The 27,797-nt window shown below is 36.9% G+C and overlaps 1 protein-coding gene across 1 annotated transcript in view; it reads right to left on the reverse strand.

Moving 5' to 3' along the window:
- angpt1 (angiopoietin 1) overlaps window positions 1-26,319 on the reverse strand; it is a 71,466-nt gene extending 45,147 nt beyond the window's left edge. Inside the window, exon 1 of the mRNA XM_051136907.1 lies at window positions 25,462-26,319. Coding sequence (XP_050992864.1) covers window positions 25,462-25,815 — 354 coding nt within the window. The 5' untranslated portion in view covers window positions 25,816-26,319. The remainder of the gene's footprint in view (window positions 1-25,461) is intronic.
- Window positions 26,320-27,797: the final 1,478 nt, after the last annotated feature.

A 27,797-nucleotide genomic window follows, 5' to 3' on the forward strand; every position in this document is an offset into this window, starting at 1 on the left:
TATTAAAGGTTAAAATTAACTGATTTGTATACAATCACTTAAATGACAATGAATATGTTATGTGATGCATATATTTAGCAAAATGCTCCTCTCCAGAGTTCACTTTTCGTAGTAACTTGAGAAACATCAAAGTAAAAGGTTTCCAACAACAACAACAACAACAACAACAAAAACAAAAAAAAAAAAAAAAAAAAACGTATGAATAATGTATAGACCTTTTTGCCCTTACATTTTTAGAACCTTACTAGAGGAACGTTTGTTAATAACTTTGAGAGAACCTTGCAAGGACATTCCTTGTTAGCTGTATTTGCAATATTTAACAAACTTATACATTTTCCGTTTATTTTAAAGAAATGCGAAGAAAAAAAAAATCACAGAATTTAAAATGGTCAATTTTAAATGCCATTTAAAGAGCCAAAACTAAAGTTAAAGTTAAAGGAGAAAGAATCAAGCTCAGATGTCAATGTGACCTCTGAAGCCTGACATATTCGACACTCCAGTGGCTATAAAATCCATTCAGAGGTAAAACACCCTTAACTTGACAACTCCAACAGTCCTAAAAACACTTTAACACCCAGAGCACATGGAGAGTTTGACAAACTTTTTAAGAGGCCAATAAAATGAAAGGAGACACCATTTCAGCACAAGGACACAGGGGTAACCCATCACAGTTATGACTTCCTTTTTAAAAAAAAAAAAGCCACACAGTTACTCTTTAAAGAAAGGATATTTCCATGTTGGCACCATTTTAAAGTCATTTTTTATCTAAGTCTTTTCATGATGACCTGGAGCGCTCAGTTTTTAACGAACTTGAACAGAGCAGTAACACAAATTCTCGAAGAGCCAGTTTTAAAGTTAGGTGGAAGCAGATGTAGGTCGTTTGTTCAAAGAGGAAGAGATGTAGATATCTAGCTACAGGAGACACTCTGGGTTTATCATGAAGGCTTTCATTCTAATCTTCTCGCTGGAGAGATGACAAGACCAGAACAAGCTTTAGAAACACAAAGACTACTTCTGTTGATTAAACCTCAAGAGATGCCCACTGACATTGAGGTCATTAGAAATGATTAGAAATGACATCGGGGTTCGTCACTCACCATCAGTTTCCAAACCTGGTGCTTCAGCTGAAATCATCACTAGTGGCTAGTTTTCGCTTTTTGTTTATTTGGCGGTATCGTTTGATGTTAGATATAATGCTCTTTTTTTCATATTCTACATGTAGATCATCTAAAACTCACTGAAAATTTACAAGCATTTGTGGTTAAAAAGTATATACATTTTTACTTTTAGAAAATGGATTGAGGAATAAGACTCTTATTCCTTGGCTGGAATCGTGTAGAGCTCTTTGAAGCTGCATTGATACTGCAGTCTGGACCTTGAACCCATTGATCCCCATTGAAGTCCATTATATGGAGAAAAATCTTGGAATGTTTTCCTCAAAAACCTACATTTCTTTTCGACTGAGGACAGAAAGACATGAACATCTTGGATGACATGGGGGTGAGCAGATTATCAGGAAATTTTTATTCTGGAAGTGAACTAATCCTTTAAACTTGTTCAAGCCATGTGGTGCCAACTGGTTCATATGTACATCAGTACAAGTCACCAAGTGAAATCTATACACCCTGATGTGTGACGGAAAATATCTGGCAGCAAGACACTTTAGCAAATTGACAGTGACAGTCGGCTACTTCATTTTTTCCACAATACCATTGGCCCGCGTTGCTCCACTTATTACATCATGAATGATCCCTTGTGAATCCAATGAAGAGAGCAGACCTACAGGGAGCCAAATTTGAACAGGACCCCATGACTTTGTCAGACCCCTTGTCTTGTTCAATTGCAGTTCAAGGACTTGATTGTCACCATGCTGTTTTTTCAATGGCATTTCAATGAACAGCTTTATCGTATTTATTGCTGCTTCAGTCATTCCATCAAGCTGGTTTCATACAGTTCAAATTGAAGTGTTGTTGAGTAACAAAAGAGCCAAACTCAGCAAGCACTATAAGTCCAACGAATCACTTGGCACAGCAAAGCACGCTTGTTTAGAAAATGCAAGTTGTGGTTGAACAGGAGAAATCGGCTGGAGCACTCCAGTTTATGACTCTATCCAGAGGCGAAAAAAAGTTGGGATTGAGATATGAAGTCATTGTGATATAGATATTAGAATATGAAAAACAAAAAGGGAGAAACCAAATGAAAGGGTGTGGAAACCTATCTCTTCACTTGCCAACATAAAAAATGAAATCCGTACGCCAAACAGCTGTCAGAAACACAAAATTCAACCTGTTACTGCTTTAGCCACTAGCAACCTGTCATGTAGAATTAAGATTGCAGACTAATATTCCTTCTTGGCAGCGATTATAAAGCCAACGCTGTTGTTCCGATTACTTCAGTATGATAGGTGATTGTGAAGCAAGTTATACAGATACAAGTGTCTCTTTACAATAAACAGCCAAAGCTTGATGGAATTGATTGGAAGGAATACTATAACACTGCAGGCGATTAGGCATGTTTTAGCTGCAATTTGATCAGGAGTTTTGCCGAGACATTTGAACTATGTCTCTAAAATGACATTAAGCTTCGCAATCTGGGTCTGTGTCTTTCATTAAGCACTCTCTGTGGATAAAGTGTTTGACTCTAATCCAGTTTAAGAGGCAACAGAGGTTTGGCCTCTGAAACAATGTTGGCCGAAGCTTTGAGAGCGAGTTAAGTCACCTTCAGAAGGGTGTGGGTGCTATTCTGGTGGCCTGGAGAAACATTAGTCCAGAGATTCTTTGCTTTGACTTTCTGAGGGAATTTCACTTGTGTCATGCTCTGAAGTAGCGGGTGTCCTGCACGGAACAAAGGAAGGAGAATCAAGATTACACAAACAAAAACTCTGTATAAAAATACTGGAGGAAGCTGTAAAGGGCTTTAGTGGGTGTATAGTTATTTCCCACTTCCATTCACAAATAAACGTGCCTACCCAAAGACAACATAGAAAGAGAAATAATCATGTTTTTCAATTGGCTTGAGTCATTTATGAGCATACTAGTGTTGGTAATGACAAAAAAAAAAAATTAGGACTTGCTTCCTCAATTCAATTTGAGTACTCGACTTAAAAAATCCTTGACTGTCTTGAGTAAACAGCAAAATACCCAGAATGCCAGGTTTTCACAACAAAACCTGCCCAATTGCTACCAAAACTAGCCCAAATGTAGCCGAATCGTGTTTTGAGGTGGGGTCCCCCATTAAAAATTTGCATTTGGGTTGGTAACCCTGATAGCGCACGTACATCTTGTGGACGTCTTTTTGACGTCTGCATTTACATCTGCAAGACGTATTTTTTTTTATTGTTTGCTCATCTGCAGTACATCTATATGGTGTTTCTTATCAGATGTCAAACAGACATCTATTAGATGTCTTTAAGATGTTTATGATTTAGAATGCATGTAAAACTGACATCTTACAGATGTCTGTCAGATGTTTGTACACAGCAGATGCTTTCCAGATCAAGTGATCTTTAACAGACGTCTTGCAGACGTACGTGTGCTATCTGGGGAAATACATGTTTTTTGGCAGGGTTCCCCTGGTAAAATTAGCATTCCAGGGGCTAAATATTACGTTACTGGGATCACTTCAACCCCCAGACCAACCCGCGGCAACAATGTTAAAGTAGCCCAATTACGCAGGAAAACCACGGACTTGGCAACACTGAAAGTACAGGAAGCGGCGCGTTCCAGGCACGAGAATTCATGAAACGCATTATTCGATCATTTTCCACAGCTGCATTATATAATAAACCCATTTAAAAATCATAATAAAGCATAATATTGTGAATTCACAAACGCTATGATTCAGTTAAATTTATATATGCATTGCAAGCTTTAATTGTTTAAATGCATGTAAATAAACATAAGTGCATCTCAGAGCAGCTCCTTTCACAGTAAGTACTGCTCTGTGGAGAATCTCAGACTTCATCTCTGCATATTGCTGTGAGCTTGGGTTTATTATGACATTCATCTGGGAATGCAACATGCACCATTTCATCAGATTTCTAAGGTAAATCATTTATAAACCTTCACAAATGCAAAAAAGTACATCATATCTTTCTCCTATGCTAACTGGGGCCCGTTCTTCATGCGTCGCTTATTACATCCGAGATCAAATGACACATCCAAGATGATATCATTGCGCTAATCATGACCTGGCTAATTCAGTTCTTCGAATGCACCTGTTGTTAATGATTAGTATGGCTGGATTTAGTTATCTGAGTCATTGAGTTACTGTTATTTTTTTTTTACATGATTCCAAATGATTTATATTCGTGATTTTTAATAATTGTACAGGCTTTACATTTTTTATTTCAATGTAATAATTAGCAATTCATTTTATTTAATCTTTGAAACAAATTTGTTACTTGACAGCATTAATTACATTTTCTTAAGGGTCAAGATCTCACGTTATCTGCATCTCATGTGCTCATGTGCTCTGTAAAGCCACTCCAATAATAGCTGTCATCACTCACATTAAAGCACGACTCTACATTCATCTGTATAGCATGTGTGTAAGATTCTAATACATTTATAAAGTAATTATTTTATAACGAATAAATCTTTTTAATGAGTAAACCTGGCTGTGTCTATTATTTTCCAATTAATTTTTTAATTATTATTATTTTAAATTATTGTCCCTGGATCCTAATAAAGTAATAGTGATTGGGACAGATTTTAAGTATCAATTCTGCTTAAATGCAATCTGCTTAGAAGCAATCTAAGAATTGCAATGAAGAATTTCAAAATAAAAGCTCAAACCCTCACTCTGAGTTTACACGTTTTGATGTCCATATATTCAAGAAATTACAGTGGCTGTAGCATTTCTGTCGTAAAGAAAAGGAAAAAATATTAAATATTAAATGGACATTTCAATTAAATATTAAACAAGGATTAGATCGTGCTTTGATGTGTAAAAACAATCGTCATACCGTTAGCGCCCTCTTCAGTCATTTGTTATAATGCACCATGTACATTAGTTCTATTGTTTTTAATACATTATTTATTTTAACAGTTTTGTTCATTGATACTTTATTTCAACTAATTATTATTGCCTCATTGTGATTATATATGTATTTTAAGTCATTCTAAAGGCTATTGTTTGCTTAGGTCTATTTTTATTACCACAAAAAAAAAAAAAAATAATAATAATAATTATAATTTTCTGATTACTTGATTAATTATCAGAAAAATCAACTGATTACCTGATTACCAAAATAATCATTAATGACAGCCCTAAATACAATCAAATGTAAGAATGAAAATGAACCTGTGCTGAGCTAAAGATAAATAATAAAAGAAAACACTGTCTAACTGAGACAGATTGAGACATGTCACCTGCACTTTGTCTCAAAGACACATTCACACAAGCAGGAGTTTGATAGAACAGAATACGATCAAGTGTAGCACCCCGTCGAACCCGTTGCACCTGGGGGATTGGCTTACATCTCACAGCTGCCCACCAGCAGAGGGTCATGCCAAATGAGTCAAGGTCAGCCATATCAGCACTCAAAAATCTGACCCGAGAGCAGCCACGTCTATATCGATATCACTATGCCGTTTAAAGCCAGCGAAGTTTACCGCTTGACTTGCAGATTGATTGTGTTTATTTGCAAAGTGCACTGATGTGAGAAGGTGAGCGGGGCAGCTCTACTGAGTGATGTTCAAGAGGCCCAAATTTAGGAGGTCAAAATGTCCCATTGCACCCAAGATCCTGTTAGACTTTTATTTTGTTATTCTATTTAAAACTTTCAAAACATTCTGCAAAACTCCAGCAAATATGTGGAACATTAAAAAACGTAACTAAACTGTATTAGTACTGTTTGCCACATTTTAAAAATAATAGTAAAAACAAACTATGAATTAGAAGTACAGCAAGAATGACCAAAAATGTATTTTTTTTTCCAATAGCATTATTGTAGCAATATTTTTGTTTGCAAGTACTGTATTAATAATAATATTACTGCATTCATTGTGCGTAATGATACTGGAAAATAAAACTGTGATTCCCATTGGATCTAACATTAAGGATATTAATAATAATTCTAAATGACAAATCATAATGATTAATTTAATTTTAGTTTGTAGGAGTAAGAAAAAAACTTATTACCTTAGTCTGTTATGGTACACAGTTGGCATATTTTATGTGTATTTATTTTCAGTGAAAAAAAAAAAAAAAATCTATGTTTTATTTTTGCTACTGATTCCATTTAATATAATAATAAAAAAATCTAGGTAGAAAAAATATTCCAGTTAACTTAGAGGCTTAAACTACGTTTGCTTTGGAAGACTGTTATTTCATCAAATTAAATATCCCTGCTTCCATGCAAAAAAAAGAAAAAAAAAAAAAAAAAAAGAAGAAAAATATACAGGTTTCACAATTTAAGTCCTTTAGAAAAAAAGGAAACACTCCTTCCCAGAATCATAAAAAACACACATTACTCAAGCTGTGGAGGTGACAAAGGGGTTTTACCCATTTAGAGAGCTATAACACCCGGCTTGCTTAAAGAGCCACTAAATCACCCTTCTGTGTGCTGAAGAAAATCACCCAACAGAACAGAATATCTCCCTAACTGCTAGTTGACACAGGACTGTAAACGTTTAGGAGTCTGTGAATTACAGGTCGGGTCACATGATGAACACCGAGGTCAGTGATAATGACTACGGCTGGTACTGTGACGCCAACCTCTGGTCCTCTTACTGCTGTAGTAACGCGATCAGCCCTGCTTCTGTCCAACATGGTTTATGGGAGTTAATGAGAGTTCAAAGCACTGTTATGAGTCTGTTAATGCTAAAACAATCTGTTTAAATAGATAACTATAATAAGCTTTTATAAACCATACTGGACAAATGTGTTCTATGATAGTAGTATAGAAGTATCTTGCAGGACAATTCATTTTTAGATACATTTCTTTTTGAAATTAAGAGAAATATATTGAAAAATATGGCAAGGTAAAGGGTGATGCATCACACCACTTGGGGCGAAGCTCAACCTGGTCAAGTGAGGTCTCACAGGGAAAAAAACTGGGACCTGGTTTGTCTCTTGTGTCTTGAGTGGTATAGCAAGACCCTCTGACGCTTGTGGCTACTGGGAAGAGCAATTGCTGCTTGTGCAAATTAGCATCCATTACCACTGCATCTATATTTAGGGTTAAATTAGCAGCACACTCTGATTGTTATGTACAGTACAGTAAGACCAAGTTATTGCAAAGCTAGAATTGACTCGGTGACCATATAGACAGTTTGTGCTGTTGGATGTAACTTCCATTCAGTGATGCTAGATTGCTCTACACCAAACCACACAGGTTTTGTGTTGCGGAGGGTCTATATGATCTTGTGTAGCAGTGAGTTATATAATGCAGTGTGAGTGTTAGACAGATGTTGTGCTGTAATAGCTAAAGCCGGGCTCACAGTTAACCTTTACAACCTCAGTCCCCAGGGCTAGTTTACAGACGTTCACTCAATCACAAACACTCCTTTAAGGAACACTCTTTCTCCCACACACACACACAAATATACTCAAGTACACCATGTGAAACTTTCACAGTGAAATATATAGCCTGTTCTCTCTCGCAATGTGAAAGCCACATTCTTGCTCCTTGCAATTCAATATCATCTTCTAAAGCTCGAAGAGTCAGAAGACACCTACTGTAAATATTGAGATACTGTACACTACTGTTCAAAAGCTGGAGTCAGTAAGTTCCACAGGAATTTTCAGTGAATAGCGAGTTAAATTTCAGTGTGTTTCTCACACAAAGATATCAAAAGAACAGAGAAAATATTGTGCATGAGTTGCATGAAATACTTGTATAACATTTTTAAAGGGCACCTATTATTGAAAATCTACTTTTACATGGAAATAAATTGATGTTGGCAGTGTGTGAACACAACCACCGTACACTGATAAAAATCCCGCTTCTTATTCGTGACCCCGGACCACAAAACCAGTCATAAGTAGCATAGGTATATTTGCAGCAATAGTAATTGTTTTTTTTATGCCAAAATTATTAGGATATTAAGTAAAGATCATGTTCCATGAAGAGATTTTGTAAATTTCCTACTGTAAATATATCATAAATTAATTTTTTATTAGTGATATGCATTGCTGGGAACATTAATTTGGACAACTTTAAAGGCGATTTTCTCAATATTTAGATTTTTTTTTTTTTTTTGCATCCTCAGATTCCAGATAATCATATAGTTGTATGTCAGAATGGAAAGCTCATTTATTCAGCTTTCGGATGATATACACATTTTAATTTCAAATTGACTTACGCTTATGGTCTTGTCCAGGATCACATTTTTGAATTCCCATTAAACCAAACCGGTCTCATTAGGCATGTGGTTTTGACTCTTAAAGCAGTGTGATGTCACATTGTTTAGGTCCCGCCCACATCCGCTGACTGACAGTCCTGCATTACCATGGTTTCCGCCCTTAGTGAATTAGCATCATTTGTACGCTGTTCTCTATTTTCTCTGTGCTCGAGCAGCTGTAACGTCCACAATGTCTCGTAAGCAATCCCGGTGTTCTGCATTTGGAAGTAAGACTGAACATAATAGTCTTAATTTTCATCAGAGCCACTGAGGACGCAATGGATTACTTTTATTTTTGAATGTAATGTGCCTCAAAATCTACCTAAATATGTTTGTCTTTGAAATCATTTCACTCCAGACTGCTTTGTGAATGGCATGTTGTTATATCTAAAGACGGGGTGGGAATATGCCGCTCATTTGCATTTAAAGTGATACACACCAAAACGGCTTTTTATAAACACCCAAAAAATTTAATTTTCCAGATGTTATAATAAATGACCTATGGGGTATTTTGAGCGGAAAGTTCACAGACACATTCTGGGTAACCTGGTCTCATGGCGAATTTTTTGTGAGATGCGAAATACGCACCAATAAGTACTGTGACGAGTCGGCTGCCTCCCCCCTAATTATCAGCTTCACCCCGTCGGTAATCGCTGCCTTTCACCAGGCTCCCGACGGGAGTGGGCGTGTGGGAGGAGGAGGGGCGCGGAAACATCCAGGTCTGGCGGCGTGTGATGAGGCACACCTGATGTGAATGAAGCCTCATCACCGCCGCTGTTAAAATGCCGAGCGCGCCTCTCCTCAGGAGACCGGTCTCTTCCCTGTGCATGCACGCTGGTGTCCTCGTGGGTCCAGGAAGGGTGCGTCGAGGGAGCGGACGCCGCCGAATGGACCTGAGACGGCTGACGGGCCAGGATGCCGGGCCGTTCCAGAAGTGCCGTAGTGGAAAGTCCGTGGAAGGTGGATGATGCCGCTCAGAAGAAGCCGCCCCCCCTGTGCATCATGGACTTCAGCGTGTGCGGCCGCCGGACTCCGCCCCTTACCTGGACCATTCCCTTCTGAACACTGCCCCTCCTTCACGGAACCCCTTCACGCCGAGGACACCAGACCCCCTGTTTATTTTGGACACTTTTATTTCCCCCTTTGGACACTTTTTGTTGATATTGTTTAATAAAAGCCTCTCCGAGGCCTGACGCCACGCCCACTGTGTCTGTCGCTTTGCTCCATCCCGTGACAGTACATATCACTGCAGTTTCCAAAGTGCTAAAATAATGTTTGGTTCTTTCCCCCGGAACAGATGAACATACATATGATATGTTTTCTGGTAAAGACTAGATGGTATACAGATGTACTGTACAATAATTACTGTTTTTGTTTTATTGTAAGGGGTAGGTTTAGGGTTGGTAGGTTTAAAACACAATCTAATTGGTAGAAAATGTAATTTATTTGACGTTTTAAAATGACCATGTACTATCTGCACTACACCTAAACCTACCCAATAGTATGAACAAAAGCAAATGTGACGTAAAAACGTAAACGCAAGCATGGCGTTTTTGCAATCTCTCATATTTTAGCTCTTTCATCGTGAGTCATGTTTTTCACTAGATTCTTACCCATGGACTCCGCATCCTAAATCCAACTCCATGCTGCCAAACTACTGAGCAAGCTTGTTAGCTCCGGTGTTGTGTCCATTTGTGCTATCCTGTTGTGTACACCTACCCTAACCCTAAACCTACCCTTACTGTATTACAAATACAGTGTTGGTAGCATAATCCGATGGTTGATTGAAACTGCAGTGATATGTACTTACTGGTACATATTTTGGGTCTTGTAAAAAAGCTCCTCCAGGTACGTTTTTATCATGAGACCACATTGCTTTTTGGAGTCTGACAGGCCCAAGTAACAATTTAGGTATCACTTAACATCAGCCAGAACATTCTTCAAAACTCTTCCTTCAGTGTTATACAGAAAAAGATGGACAGATGGACAGTTTGCATATGGCTTGGTTTTAAGTTTGATTCATCATCATTGGAAAGTGTGACTACCATCAACCAATGAGAACAAACCAATCAATTTGCCACAGATGGCAAATGGATCTAGATTCAACTATAATCATTTTACTAAATTGCATTTATCTGCATACTTTGAAGGCTGCAGTTTATATACGCAATGTAAATCTAAACCAACCATCTCCCAAACAATTTAAAGCAGTGCCCGGGTGCCATGGCTTAGTCAAGCCATGTTGTAATTTCAGTTTGTCAGCGGCAGTAAAACATTACATTTTGAGAACTGGCATATTCCCAGCTGGAGTTGTTTTCTATTACAAAGCTCTGAGATATTTGGGGTATATTTGGGTCCCTGGTTGCAGATCTCCAGCCAGGCTTGATATTTCAATTCCAATAAAAAAAGCTCTCGTTTTAATGTGTGATTGTGGAAACCTTTGATTGTTACGTAAGTAGCCTACTAATTTCTGTGTCAGATGTGGTTTGAAACTTTAGATAGAAATCTAAAATACAATATAGCTGTTTTAAAACAATGCAGAGGTTATATTAAAGTCTGTGGAGGGTATTGAAGAGCAAAACGTTTAAGTAAAATCCAACGAGAAGAAAATGTATATGCTAACTGGATGCACAGAAACACAATATCAAAACAAAATCAACACTGGTCACAGCAGCCATCACAATCTAAACATAGGACTTGAAATAAAGGGAAAAACAAAAGTTAAAAAATACAAATCACACTTTACAGAAACAAAATGAAGTTTAGGAAAATATGACTACGTGTCTCAGTGACAGCTGTAGCACAATGTTATATGTCAGAACCACGCTTTACACCAAAATTGTTAACATTTAAAATAAATAAATACACATATGTGTGTATATATATATATATATATATATATATATAGTATCCACCTTATTATTTTTCAATGCAGAAGTAAGCTTATGGGTGAGACTTACGGTTCATTAGCTGCTGTAGGGAAATAATAAGAACAACAACAAAGTGCAGTAAACAGTAAAACTGTTTGCACTACATCCAGTGTGTTCATAACTAAGATAATATATTATAATATTATGGTAAGACACACCAATTTGCAATATCAAGCAGCAAAACGAGCTGTTTTGTACAGCTAAAAATAGCTGGACGTGGATGAGACAGGAAGCCAGACCCATAAACTTTACAAATGGCCATGCCCGCCTCTTACAGGAAAAATAAGGTGGATACAAACGTATAGAAAATTTTCAAAAACCACACAGATGTCTTACAATATTAGCAGTGATCATGGAAAACGTATCCATCTGATGCTAACACATTAAAATGCATTGATATAATCAAGATTGCATTGCTTACCAAAACACAGCATGAACAAACAATGATGCCAAGAGTGCTGGTAACTCTATCCAAGCAAACTCATTGCCAACTGAGGTTTTGTAGGGAGGACAGATCTCCTACTAGCACATACGCTGAACTTTAAACACTGAAGCAACTCATAAATCCATAATATCTTAATCATTGATCACCTTTTGGAAAGCATGAGCCCTGTGTTCTTTCAGCTCATCCATTTTCATCTGTCCTGACACCAAAGGCCATTGTAATTGATACGTTCTGTTCTATAAATACTGCAAACACAGAACAAGAGCCCATCTGATGAGAGCGCTGATGTGGTGCACAAAACCCAATAAAACAGAGAAGGCACTGGAGGTTAACGAAAGCAAAAAGGAATTAATTTTCGATATCCTGTCTTCAAAACATGAAGTTACGTGTGGGACTGAAAGAAGATGGAAAGGCTGTTTGCTTTAACTCAGTGAGAGATGAGAAGACAGCTTCCAAAAGAAATGTTTGGTTTTGTTCTTTTTTGATTTTGGTAGCGTGAAGGGGACATGTGCTTGTTATTATTATCAATAAACTGTAAATGGATTTTAAGTGTCCGTCTAGACAAGCTGTAGAAGAATTTGGTCTTTGTTAGGTGTTTCTTCAACAACAGCCACTTTTATGCCCAAAGCATTGATTTTATTATTATTAATTTTGATTATAGGAATAACAGTATATTTTTAATTTTCTCTGTTATTTTTTAATACTTTATCTCAGACTTTTAATGAATTCATCATATACAAATTAAATGTGAAATGCTATACTTAGTATAATTAGTGCACTAATTATTGTAATTTTTTGGAACCTGTGATAGGTTCAGGATTCCTTGACGAATAAAAGGTAAAAAAAAAAAAAAAACAGCACTTATTTTAAATAGATATCTTTTGTAACAATATAAACTACTGTTTAAAGTTTGGGGTCAGTCATTTTTTCTTTCTTTCTTTCTATGAAAGAAATTAATACTTTTATTCAGCAATGATGTGGTAAATTGATAAAAAAGGTGATGGCAAAGATTTCTATTTTGAATAAATGCTCTTATTGTTAACTTTTTGTTCATCAAAGAATCCTGAAAAAAGTATCACAGGTTCCAAAAAATAAAAATATTAAGCAGCACAACTGTTTTCAACATTGATAATAAATCAGAATATTAGAATGTTTTCTAAAGGATCACTAAAGACTGGAGTAATGGCTAATGAAAATTGATCAAATAAATGGGAACATTAGAGTCTAAAAATCTTACTGATTTTAAACTTTTGAATGGCAGTGTATACATATACACATAAGCTGATTTTAAAAAGTAATAATAAACTTACAAAATGGTTAACATTAGAAATTCGACGAGTTAATGTAATGGAACAGCACATATTGTCATCACTTAATGATCATATAATTTTTTTACAGTGAGTTCATACGTTGTTAGATACTGTTTAACTATTTAAATAAACTAGTGACTGTAAGAAAAATGTTTTAAAGGAGTCAGAGTCAGAAGTGCTCATATTTTTAAAAACAACCTCGAAAATGTTTAAACTGTGCAAACTCTGATAACCCTGCAACAGTTTTTATATAGACAAATCTCTTTATCTGTTTGCAGACACATATGCTGTATAGGGAATATATAGCATAAACTGGATTTATGTTCACTCTGCATTTCTCATGTGAAATCACGTTGACAGCGGAGACATATTTTCCAAATGAGATTGTGTATGACTGTATATTTGCTCAAATCCTCAAATTACAAGACCCCACTCATATCTCTTTTGCCCAAGTTGGTTTTTCAAATTACCGTGATTTCCTTGAATTACCCTGATTAATTATGTGTATCTGGACATATGGGAGAGGAAATGTCAGCATTTACCCGACCCTCGAAAAAACGAAGGAAACAACAAACAAATGGTACTGGAAACCAGTGATTTGCCCTATACTAGCCCTAGAGCAGACCTCAGATTTCCAAAAATGAGATCTGATCATGGGAACTTCTTTGCCATGATGGATAACAGGAGGAATGTGTCCTTCAATGGCCTGGTAATCCCCTTGGACACGTTCTACCCAGTATGGAATCACACAGGGACCTTGAGGAACATTATCTCAAAAATGTTTGGAGAGAGGTGTCTATTCCAGAATCTATTTTGGGGGAGAACCTTCCAAAAGAATCATTTCCTTTCAAGGATATCCATGCCTATAGAAAATTCTGAATGTGGTGCGTTTGATAAAGACCTCATAAATAATCTGGTAAGGCTGTCAGGACAATATATGTCAAACGCAGTTACAATGATGTCACTTAACTATATGAAGGAATTACAACTGCAAGCTCTCATTCTGCATGGCCCATTTGCACGTAGTCTGGACACTCCTTGGCCAGAACAACAGTCTCTCACATTAAAAACTTGGCCATGGGGCACTGATTGCCTTATTCCAAACAGTGGGCAAGGGTGAGGCATGCATCACTATTGCCATGGCGCGTCTGTCCTGGTGCTTTAAAAAAAAAAAAAAAAAAAAAAAAAAAAAACACATCTCCAAAGCACACAGCAGAATGTCCCAGTGGGGAATTGCACAGACGGCTAGTGCAGAACTCAAAACAGCAAGCTAGCAGTGTTGTGTATAGTGTGATTGACTGGCATTTTATCTGCCCTGTTGAGCTTGGCATGATGGATTTGACCTATAACAGATGTGTTTGCTGTGGAAATACTGTATGTATGTGCTCACTGCAACTTATCACACGGCAAACCAAGAAAATACAGCATTTTAACGCAATGTACTGGCAGCTCTATGGGGCTTTATATGGCTGCCAAGGCATTTGGACAAATGTGAAAGAAGACATGCTGGACTTGGTTGTCTGTTTGTAATTCCAAACATGACCAAGCTAATCACAAAAAAACCCAAACAGACAGTCCCCTGCTGTCTTATCCGAGTATGGACATATTTTAGTAAATTAAACAGAGACAACATGCTGGAATTTATTTTAAGCAGAAAGCATAATTTGAAGACTGATAGATAGATAGATAGATAGATAGATAGATAGATAGATAGATAGATAGATAGATAGATAGATAGATAGATAGATAGATAGATAGATAGATGCAGCATTAGTTGTACTGGATAAGGTGAATAATAATAATAATAATAATATCAATTTCATTTACATATTTATTTTACTTGTATTATATACTTTTAGTACTATGATATACTCTTCATGTTTCCTATATAATTACCATATGATGTGCATAATAAAAATGTTAATAAAATCAGATCTTTTTTTAAGATATACAAATACATGGAGATTTATTTAAGAAACAAAAAAAAATTAAATGATAAATTAAAATATGTCAATAAAAATACTATTTTCCCCTTCTTTTCCCCAGGATTTTCTTCTTCTTCTTCTTTTGGAGTCTCAAGGCATCAATATGTTTTCAATGCAATGCTCTGGTGATTTATTATTTTTCTCTGTTAAAGTGTTTATGCATATACATTGCATACACAGAAGGACATCAAAAGAGAGAAATCAGCCTAGAGATGGCAGGCTCTAACATCTTTTCTGAACTCCATATGGGCAGCACGGCACAGACGGGAACTTGCTGCCTCACTTGTGGCATTGTGTTGTCACACTATTCAACACTGTATAATTTAGAGGCCCCTTTAGTGTCTGTGCAAGTTGTTTTGTGGCTGAACAGAGGGAGGGAAGAGGGGAAAAAAAAAGGAATACAAAAATAAAGTGACTAGAGGAAAGTGTGAGGGAGTAGAAGAAAGACTTTTTACATTGGTAGACAAGACCATAAATAACCCGTATAAGAGAAAACGATTAAACCAGGTCCATCCATGCAAGCCTGCACACTCTTAAACAGCTATTAGTGTGGCTCTATGCATGTTGCATGTATTCCACCTCACAGGAACAGATCTGTAAATGACACACGGGTGTCAAAACACTGATATGCACAAGATCAATCTTATAGACACAAGCCAGAGATCCATTCACACACACTCTTTACTCAGTAATGCACTTTCCTCATGCATTTTCTCAGCATTTTAAGAGGAGTGCGGAACAAGATGTGGCTTCCTGCCAATGCCTGATGGTTGACATCCATGCTTTTAATATTCCTTTATCTGCTCTGCGCTTTTAGCTTTATATTATGTTGAATTACAGACCTCATTGTTGAAGTGTTGAATTTGCTGCAGCAGTCACAATTCCATTCAGTGCAGAAATCGGCACTAATATCTCTTTCGCTTCAAGAGGCGATTAAAATACACCGTGAACTTTAACTGCATCTGAGTCAAGACCTTACCTGTGCAGTTAATACTTTAAAGTGCCTCCATCACAAGGGTAATTGAATGTAAATTACACACAGTTACTACTTATTGAAGCCATAGCCGTTTCCACCTCTGATGGCATAATGTGGAACGATCTTTGACCCACTACTATTAACCACCGGTTCAGGTTGCTTTCAGATTGATGAGAGCGAGGGAGGAGGTGAGGGGCTTATATCGCCGTCTTCAGCAATTATACGCAGTCCTTCCTGACAGCCACACCCCTGGTACGAGGTGGAATGTGAGAAGCCTGGACGAGGGCCCAGACAAGGCAAACATGATGCTGGCCAAGGTTCAGACGGAGCCCAGAGGGGCGCAGGGGAGGGGATGTGAGGGGCTGTGGGTGTCACATCGTTTGCGGCCGAAAACCACTAAACCGCAACGCAGACATAATATCCAACCACATGCCGCTTAGGTATGAAGCACGCGATTGTTTCTTGTTCCTCCGTTAAAACTTAAGAAAAGAGTTATTGAAAATCAGAACATGACGACTAAGTCTCCTCTAATGGAAAACGGCTGCAAACATCCTGAAAAGGTACCACATAATAGTTTATAGGAGTACTGAAACAAAACCGAAAATTCTGTTATCACTTAATCACATTCATGTTGTTACAAACCTGTATGACTTTCTTTCTTCTTTGGGACACAAAAAGATGAATGTAAAGAATTCTGCTGGTTGCTTTTTGCATGAAAACGCTTGAATGGGGAGTGAACCTTTCAAGTTTCAAAACGGATATACAGTAAACGCGCCATTGAAGTATCGTGAAACTGGTCCGTACAATTTACACAGTAAGATGTTAATATTTTTAAATGAATTCTGCTTACCAAGTCTGCATTTATTTGATCCAAAATACAGCAAAATTAGTAATATAAAATAGAAAACTTCTTTCTATTTAAATATATATTTTAAAATGTAATTTATTCCTGTGATCAAATTTACTTTTTTAGCATCATTACTCTAGTCTTCAGTGTCACATGATCCTTCAGAAATTATTCTAATTTGCTAATTATAGAAATTAATATTTTTATTCAGCAAGGATGCTTTAAATTGATCAAAAGAGATTATTAAGACATTTATGTTACAAAAGATTTTTATTTCATATAAATGCTGTTCTTCTGAACTTTCTATTCATCAAAGAAACCTAAAAAAGCTGTAACATAATAATAATAATAATCCAAATATTAGAATGATGTCTGAAGGATCATGTGACTGGAGAAATGATGCTAAAAATTCAGCTTTGAAATCACAGGAATAAATTATATTTTCAAATATATTATAATAGAAAACTGGTATTTTAAATAGTAAAAATATTTTCAAATTTCACTGTTTTTGTTGTACTTTGGATTTTGTTGGCTTGGTGAGCAGAAGAAAAAAAAACATTAAAAATCTTACTGTTCAAAAACATTTGACTGGTAGTGTACGCTCTATATTTGAGTTCTTCTAAAGCCATCTGGTAGCTTTGTGTCAGGAACAGACTAAAATTTAAGTTGATATTATCTCTAATTTATCTGTTCATTATATATTATATAAGTAGAGAGTGAGTCCTTTTTTGAGTCAGATGAATTTATTCAGTTCACAAATGGATTTTAATGATTCATTTACAAATTGGACTGATTCTGTATTCAGGTTCAACTCACTGAATAAATGATTCATTCACAGTTGTTATGCTTAATTATAGCTTAATTTTCAAGCTTTTTCTCACACAAAGCTCATACATACAGCAAACAAATCATATGAACAAATACACTTTTTTTTTTAACTTAACTTTTTATGTGTGAAAGAATGTTTCCATGGGGAATAACTGCATGTAAAAAAAACTATTGGTTCAATTCTCACACAGGTATAGAATCGGACTGTTACTAACAACTATTTTGGTAATCGAATAATCAGTTGATTATTCTACCGATTAATCGAGTAATCGGATAATTTTCATCTTTTGAGGTCATAAAAACAGACCTAAGCTGACATTAGTCTTTAAAATGACTTATCAACACTAGTATGCTCTTTAATGACTCAAGCCAATTGAAAAATATGATTATTAGCAATCAAACTGAATCAAGAAATTATGACAGTCCAAGTTTAGAACATAAGCAAATAATGACAGAATTTTTGGGTGAACTATCCCTTTAAAATCCCCAAAGGTTTAAAGACGAGATCTCCGCAACTATCTTGTACCATTATTTGAAAGCTGTGACAGTTTAATACCAGTTGAAAACATGGGTTAAGCCTACAGACCAATTTATCTTTTTAATGGATATGATAATGTAAGATTGGCGTCAGTTAACTTAATATACGCTTTCACCCCATTGCAGAACTTATAAAAAATATTAAAAAGAAAAGAAAACTGATAAAACAAACTACTCCCTGAGATCTGGCAGGGATGCGTCTAAATAAGAAGCAAGACCTGTGGCTCGGATACAGCACAAGTGTTACAAAAACCTTAATGTGGGAATGATAAGAGCAAATATAATTCATCCAAATACTCTGTCCCACACAATTGCACATACACACACACATTTTTGATTTCCTGTTCTTTCTTGACTCAGTCTTCTTTCCATTTCCCACAGGGAGGGTTACATTATTGCTCATTACTTGTCTGCCTCTCTTTGTTCAACAATTTTGCAGTTTGGCCCAAGAGTCATCCATAGCACTCTCATCCACTGATCCGATGTTTTGAATTGATTTCATGGAAAAGCTGATGTATTTAAACATTAGATAAACTGATATATTGATCTTGAGACCTCAGGCCAACAGGGACCAATGAAGACAGTCATTTCTAAAGCAACATCTTTAGGACAGCTGCAATCGGACCCCACTCAGAAGTAGCACATAACGGGTCATGCAGGAAATCCCATCCTACGAAGACCTTCTTTTCTCTTGGGATTATTAGCGTCACGCAGTTGTAGTTGTAAGGAACAAGTCAACAGTAGTTGACACACACACACACACACACACACACATATATGTACATATACATATATATATATATATATATATAAAACTTGTGTATGTGTATTTAGTCAAACTATAAAAAAAAAATCTCTTCTGCTTTAAGGATAATAGGCATGTTTACACTTTCTCAGAGCATTTCTGTTTATTCAAACTATTGAATTACGTTTATAAACTAGATGAGGAGCCAAATCAAAAATCCTGACTGCACAAGGAATATGTAAAAACATCTGACAATCTCTAAAATCAATGGCACGCTTGCACGGTTTCAAAATGTTAATAATTAATGTCAAATACTAATTTAACAAGACCCAAGAATAACCTATGTTAATCACACAAAGTTAAAAAAAAAAAAAAAAAGAAAAAGAAACTCACTTACAGAGGGAAAAGTAAAAGTTCAGGTTTGAAAAATATCCATGTCTAATTCTTGTCCTAAACAATTTTAACAAAAATTACCATATTTTAATACAAAAATTATAGGGGTGTTTTTAATGCCAACAGTAACACCATTTTCCAAAGAAAATACTCTAGGGCAACACTAATGCCAAAAGATATAACAAAATATTCTCATTTTTATTCAGGATGCATTAACATTTAGCCTGAGGCCATTTTTTGGAAAACCAAAAGCCCCAAACACCTAACGTAAATAAAATGACAATTAAATTCACATTAATCCTAAAGCGAGTCTGCACCAGAGGGCGATTTATTAAAGTCACAGATGGAAATTTGACCTCATACATACATTAAGCAGCCTACAATGAGGCAGCAGAGAGTTAGGTCCATTTACAAAATTAGAAAGACATTAGGTGGCCAATTCATTTGGGTTTAAGGTATAGATTTCAGCAGGTTTTCTCTGCTCTGTATCAAACAGACATGTCTGAATTAGTTTAACCACCCAGGTGAAATACAGTTGGGGAAAATTACTTCGAAAAAGCAGCATAAAATAAGAAATTATTAAAAAAAAAAAAAAAATGTTCAGTGCTGGCTGTAGTTTTCAAAATCGTTATGAAATGGTGACAGCAGTGTATTGTTTTTTTGTATTTATTCACCCCAGTTTTGATTTCACCTCTCACGAGTATTACATTTGGAGTAGTAACATCTCTGTGGTGCTCAGACAAAAGTGGCACTGTTCTGGTGCATGTAAAAGTTATGAAACAGGAAGGAAGAGCTTTTTAGTCGGTTAAGTGAACGTTTACTTCGCTTCACCCAGCTTGTTGCTTTTGGCTGCTTCTATCAGCAAAATAAACTCTGATACAAAGGAAGTCACCCCTAAAATAGCTCAGTCCTGCTTTGGCTTTTTAGACATGCTGTGTGGCCGTGTGAGGGTCCCCAGTTTTCATGAATACCCTCAGTGAAGGAAGCCCTCTTGAGCGCCGGGATTAACCTTTTCGTTTCACTCCAGTCACCAATATCCAAACTGAGGGTCGAGCAGAACAATGGGAATTTCACAGGGCCAGGGTTCGAATGTGTGCTTTTAAATCTAAAGTGCTACTTGGCAAGACGTGCTATCCCCAGACACATGAGCTTGGAAACGTTTTCTTTGAACAACGAGTGTGAAGATCTATCACTTCCAGGCCGCTGACGGCTCCCACATGTGACATGGCAGAAGCTTGAGCTTTGCCCAAAATGGACCTCAGGCCCTACTGACAGACTGAATTCCTTCGGCTTTAGACACACTTTAAGACATTTATAGTCTCAGATAGGACATTTATGTAACATTTATGCTTAAAGGATTAGTTCACTCCAGAATTAAAACTTCCTCATAATTTACTCACTCCTATGTCATCCAAGATGTTCATGTTTTTCTTTCTTCAGTCGAAAAGAAATTAAGGTTTTTGGAGTAAAAAATTCCAAGATTTTTCTCCATATAGAGCACTTCAGTGGGGATTAATAAGATGAAGGTCTCAATGCAGCTTCAAATGGCTCAACACGATCCCAGCGAAGAATAAGGGTGTTATCTGGTGAAATGATCATCTTTTTCTTAAAAAAAAAAAAAAAAAAAAAAAAAAATGTATGTACTTTTAACCTCAAATGCTCATCTTGCACTAGCTCTATGTCCACGACTTCACATCACTTAGTCACTTTGGAAAAGTCACGTGTGATGTAAGCAGAAGTACTGATTTAGGGACACCTTATTAAATGTTACCCTGGACCACAAAACCAGTCATAAGTGTCAATTTTTCCAAATTGAGCTTTATACATCATCTGAAAGCTGAATAAATAAGCTTTCCATCGATGTATGGTTTGTTAGGATAGAACAATATTTGTCTGAGATACAACTATTTCAGTATATGGAATCTGAGGGTGCAAAAAAAATCAAAATATCGAGAAAATCACCTTTGAAGTTTACCAGATTAAGTTCTTTGCAATGCATATTACTAACCAAAAATTACATTTTTATATATTTACAGTAGGACATTTACAAAATATCTTCATGGAACATGATCTTTACGTAATGTCCTAATGATTTTTGGCATAAAAGAAAAATCTATAATTTTGACCCATAAAATGCATTTTTGGCTATTGCTACAAATATACCCAGCAACTTAAGACTGGGTTTGTGGTCCAGGGTCACAAATATGCATTTGGAAGAGTTTCCCTTTCAGAAGCAAAATTTATGGGAGAGTGTTCAAATGAAACACGTAGCACGTTTTACTAACGTTTGTGCTAGCCATATATATAACTGGCATTTGCGCCATGTCTTAAACTATTTTGCACTTGACCCTCAACTAGGAGTCACACAATACCACCAAACCTTCATTTTTGGCCTCCAGTTCTTTTTAATGTACTGTGGCATCTTTATTTGTTTATTCTTTATTTGCGACTATGCTTATTTGCACTGCACTTGGTATATTGCGTTGGTCGATACGTAAATGAGATGTTACATCTGTGTTCTTTAATTTGCGCATTGTTAGTAAATCACCCACTGAAATTTCCCCTACCATCGGCACTCTTTTGGAATTGCTAATTTGTCCTATTTAGTAAAACTGGCCCTTACAGTGTTTACAAAGCAAATGTGCAAAAAAAGTCAAATGCCATTTGCAAAAAACCGAAGTACACAGACAAAACACACGTGACCTTTCCAACGTGATTACAGGTATGTAATGCGTGAAGCCGTAGATGCACATTGTAGAGCTAGTGCAAGACAAGCATTTGTGGTTAAAAAGTATATACTTTTTTTTTTTTTTTTTTAAATGCCAGATCATTTCATTAGACAAGACCCTTATTCCTCATCTGAGATCATGTAGAGCCCTTTGAAGCTGCATTGAAACTGCAATTTGGACCTTCAACCCACTGGCTCCCATTGAAGTCCACTGTAATAGAGAAAAATCCTGAAAAGTTTTCCTCAAAAAACTTTTTTTTTTTTCGACTGAAGAAAGAAAGAACATCTTAGATGACATAGGGTGAGTAAATTGTTAATACATTTTTATTCTGAAAGTGAACTAATATTTAAATATTATTGTTGAACCTGTGAAACATTTAAAAAAAAACTGCATTTATTTGAAATGTCATTACTGTCTACGGTTTATAAATCTTACGCATCTTTCTTGACTAAAAGTATTACCATTTCACTTTTATTATATAAAAACAAACAGTCAGGACATTGTGTTCCACAGAAAAAAAATAAAGCCATATGGGATTGGAACAACATGAGGCTGACTAAATGATGAACTATCACTTAAAATTGTGATTAGATATCCAAGGAACTGGATAATGCCTTTCTTTGCCCTACTCTCATGTTTAAAAGCATCCCTTCATTAAACAGCTGATAGTTTAAGCATTTGAGATTAGCAGAGGTTAGCTAGCTACGTCCACAAGTGGTCCGTTTCCTGTAAGAAATGATAAAAGATCACAGTCAATCTACAAAAGTCCCTCTTCGGACCATGCCTGCTTCTGGGATAATCCTTGGACAAACAGAAGCCACCTTTGACTGGACAAGAATGTTATCGGGATACGCTCTTCCCCCGGCACAGCAGAATTCCACAGTGAACGTGTATATCGACCCCACACAGACCCCTCTGCACCTCCAACAACAGACCAGTCACTATCTGCAGTCTTTCATCAGCCTACGGCTTGAGTGGTATTAAGAATTACTCCGCAGTCACGGCTCACTTGATTAAGACAGATAGACCAGCGCAGGACACTTCATCTTCTGTCCGATGAAATATGTTAACTGCATCCTCATGTGCCTTTAGCACAATTAGCCTGAATTAGGCCTCATAGCTCATTCCACTAAAACAAGCTTTCTTGTGCTGTCCGTCCTGGTATATTTCAAATGCAAAAAATATGACTTAACTCCTTAAGTAGAGCTACTAAACTAGACAACGTTTCTCTGTCAAGATCTATTAACGTCGTCTAATTGAAGTAAGGTATGTTTTTTCCAGTAAGGAGGAAAAGTAACATTACTAATGTTAACAGATGTGCATATACTCCTTTCACTATATTTCATGATAAGCTACTTACTCACTGGTGTAGAATTCAGACTGCATGCCCTGCCAAACTGCTTTTTATGAACTCTGACATGCTGAAAGTAGTACATCTTTTGAAAGCATGCATGTCCTAGTAAAAAGGCTTCAATTTTTTTTTTCATTCTTTTGTTTTTAACCATAGCACCATAATATTATTTTAGATGATTCTGTCTAAAATGGAGCCAAATCAGATTTGTTTTTTTTCATACAAGCGGTCTGCAAATACTAATCTGTAGCTGTTTTATATCCGTCAACATAATTAAGTCAGACGGCATTACAAAATGAAGACGAAAATGGAAATGCTGACAAAAGCAAGTGGGATTTGACCATTTGGAATGAACCCTTTAGATCAAGTAGAATGCCATTCATGCCGTTTTGCAGCCATGACTTTAACTTAAAAACATCGAGTAAGATTATTTTTAAAAAACAGACAGGGGCCACCCGTTCCATCATTGCATACCACTGAGCATTCATGTCTATTCAACAAAAACAAACTAGCATGAAATAGGTTACACTATTGAAACCATCCAGTTTGCATTCAGTGTACACTGAAAAAAAAGAAAGACGTAATGAGAAATTTGAGTTTGAGAAATATATGACATTGTTAAGGACAATTAGTTCCACACTCTTTATGTAATCCATCATGCATGTTAAAAGTTCACATTATGTTTTATGAAAATAAACATCTTAGACTACTCACCAAGATCAAAAAAGTGATAAACAAGAGCGTGTTTTAGATAAATATGGCTTGTTTGTCTAATGAAAGTGACAAAGTCAATGTTAGATGAGCTTTCCATGCCAAGAACCCTTTGGTTGTTTCTGTAGGTGTTTCTGTTTGAGAAGCAATTATCATTAACTACTTGGTGACTGACCAGTAGAGTACAACCATTATAATTGAACTACAATAATTATAGTGAAACAAAAATTTAATTATGTTGTAATTTAAATGATCATAAGCACTTTTATATTACATTGAAACAAATAAAATTGCTGCGCAAATGCATGCACCTATCTAAACAAATGACACTAATGTCTTAGACCACTAATGGGAAACAATTCTATTTTGCTTTATAAAAAAAAATAAAAAAAATTTAGGTTGAAAAAAACAAATATTTTATGTTCGCTACATTAATTTAATTCTCATCAACTTTGCTTAAGGCTACAAAAAAACAACAAACTCTCAATCATCTAGGTGGCTTGTATATGAAACTGGTGCAAAGGGAACAAGCTGATGCTGTTAGAAACCATTAGAAAGCCATGGTGATATCTGCCAGGACATTTAAAGCTTAGCCCATAATAGAAAGAGAGATCCTCCTCGCTCTTCCTTCAAGCACTCCCGGGGGTCCGCCTGACTTCCTGTCATTAAAGAGACAGCGCGCCCGACTACCATCTGGGTGACTGACAACCCGCCATCAGCACAACGTGTGGAGTCCACCTGAACATCTGCAAAATCAGCCAGACGCTGCTCGAGCGAGACTCCCCTGCCAGGCGGTTACGTCGTGCGGCGAGAGCAGACATCGGCCGAACAGAGCGATCAGTGTTGATGTAAATCACGTTCCTGACAGCTAAAGTGGCCAACGTAATGCTTTTAATAAGACAGGTCTGTTATTGTAAAGCTCGTGCTCTGCCTTGTTGCAAAACTCGTAGTGCAGTGACCATAAAACATGTCCTTACAATCAGGCATCTGAACATCAGCCAAGAACGCAGTTAGGAAAAAACATCTGAGATGTTTCACTGTTGTCTAAACAGTTTTAGATGACAAGCGAACAGCAGAAGCGCTCAGCGTCAAGAACAGTGCTGATCCCTGTCGGCGTTAGACTCGTAAACAGTTCTGATGTGCGTATCCAAGTCTTAGTTTTCACACACTAAACTTTGGACTTCAGACTTTTAGAACACTGTTATCTTTCCTCTCCGCTGCTCTACTGAAGAACAGCTGTTCATTCGCTCCTCTCAGCTTACGCAAACTACAACTACTATAAAATTGTGTATACAGAAATTGCGATTATCCATTAACAGGACTCACCTTTTGTAACCACTGCGTATAGTTCTCCATGACGTGCTCCAGCTGCTGGATCTTCTGGTTGGAGAAGTCCGCTTCAGGTTGAGGAGCATCCCGTTGAAGCGCGTTGACATTGTGCGGCGTGCCGGCTTTGAACTCTCGACAAGTGCCTCCATCACCTTCCGGAAGGATGAAAGTGTAGCTACACTGTCCGTGTTGGATCCGGTGATATTTCCGACCACTGCTGCTGTTGGCTTTCGCCGTGGAGCTTCTGAGTCCGTCTTCTGCTGTTCTTCGTTGCTCAGCCCCTCCGCAGTCTGCTACCACCAGCAGCGCTGCCAGGGACAAGCAGCGGCACATGAACCAACCCCACCACATGGCAGGAGCTGGAGGGGAGGGTGAGGTCACAAATATCAAAGTTCGCTTGAGGGTGCCCCTGGTTTCTTTAGTCCAAAGTCAGGTGGAATCAGTATGAGCAGAGATGTACGGATGGCTTGGGGCACGTGGTGGTCACGTCCGGACTGGACCGTTGCCTGGAGGTCATTATTGATCCTGTCACCGACTCACAAGACACTTCCTATCTTTATATCAAGTTGGTCTTCTGGGGAAAAACTGAAGCCTTGAGAAACTGGTTGGAAGTGCATGTGAAATGCAGCTGTGCAGTTATGAAGAAAGCAAGACAGCGTCCATGAAGATGTAGTCTGGAGTGTTGTCAGACCTCCCCTGGCGCTCTCTCTCTCTTTCTCTGTTTCTCTCTCTATGTTTCCTCTGTGTGTGACCGTGCGACTGAATGACTTTGCTCTGGGCTTCTAGCATGCTCTGAGCCTGCCCCTCACAGCGACTAGAGAGGAATGCGTGTGCGTACGTGTGTGTGTGTGTGTGAGAGAGAGAGAGAGAGAGAGAGAGAGAGAAGAGAGAGAGAGAGAGAGAGAAGGAGAGAGAGTGAAAAGGAAAGTGAAGCGTAGCAGGACCCCAGCAAAGAGGATGTTCTCAGTGCTCAAGGATCATTTTACAAGCTTTCTGACCCTATGTTTGTATAGTAGCCCTGCCTCCAGTACACTGAACCTTCAGTAACGTACACACATATTTAATCTACACATGGACACATGCACCTGATGAACTTTCACTACTGTACATTTGTTTACGTAAATGAAACAGGAGTTGCCAAAAAAGTTATATCTTGGCATCATACATATCCATATGGCCTTCTTCATTCTGTGGAGCACAAAAAAAGATGTTCAGCAGAATGTCAGTGCTGCACTGTGCCTTAAAATAAAAGTAAATCCATGGCTATCAAGGTATTTTCAGAGAATAAAAATTTGCTTTTCATTCTGAACTCATATAGAACTAAAACATGGCAGCCTCAGAAGACTTGGAATATAAAGCATTGGTCACACAAGGATTGTTTATTTCATGGTGATTTTATACCAAATCTGTATAGCTTGACATCATCCACTTTTATTGCAGAACATTTTTCAAACATACATTTTGTGTATTATAGAAAATAAATGGCAACACTTTACAATATGGTTCCATTAGTTAATGTCAGTTAATGTATTAACTAACATAAATGAACAATGAACAATACATTTATTACAGTATATGTTAATCATTGTTAATATTAGTTAATGAAAATACAGTTGTTCATTGCTAGTTCATGTTAATTCACAGTGCATTAACTAATGTTACCAAGCACAAGCACAAGCGATTTTAATAATGCATTAGTAAATGTTGAAATGAACATTAAGTTTAAGACATTCTGTAAAAGTATTGCTCATTTTTAGTTATGTTATGTTAAGTCATGTTAACTAAACTAATTAACCAATGTTAACTAATGAACCTTATTGTAAATTGTAACCAAATAAAGAAGTCTGGTTTTCATTAAAAATACTGTACAAATGATAGATAGATAGATAGATAGACTACCTTACTAACTATTAATAAGCAGCAAATTAGGAATTTATTGAGGGAAAGTCATAGTTAATAGTAAATAAAATGTTACCTCTAAAACGTGTTTAAATGGTAATAATAATATGGATGAACTATCTCTTTAAAACTCAACAGAACTTTAAAAGGCTAGTCACCAAAGAAAAATATTAGTAACAGCTTTTCGGCCTCCCCAGAAATGTGTGAAACAACACATGGAATGTGACATTGTGAAACTCTGCTCCCATCAAAAACACAAGCCTGGAAATCATAGCATCTCCTTCTTGTTTTCATAAAACCCAAACTGAAATCCAGCACTGGCCTGATGGAGGAGCTGCATCATCAGAGGAGACAGTGCTATGCTGGAACAGGCATCCTATTTACACTGATCTTGGACCAGCCTTGTCAACCCAGAATCCAACTAACTATTGTGA

The sequence above is a fragment of the Labeo rohita genome, chromosome 19 (genome assembly GCF_022985175.1).
Source record: "Labeo rohita strain BAU-BD-2019 chromosome 19, IGBB_LRoh.1.0, whole genome shotgun sequence".
Taxonomy (NCBI): domain Eukaryota; kingdom Metazoa; phylum Chordata; class Actinopteri; order Cypriniformes; family Cyprinidae; genus Labeo; species Labeo rohita.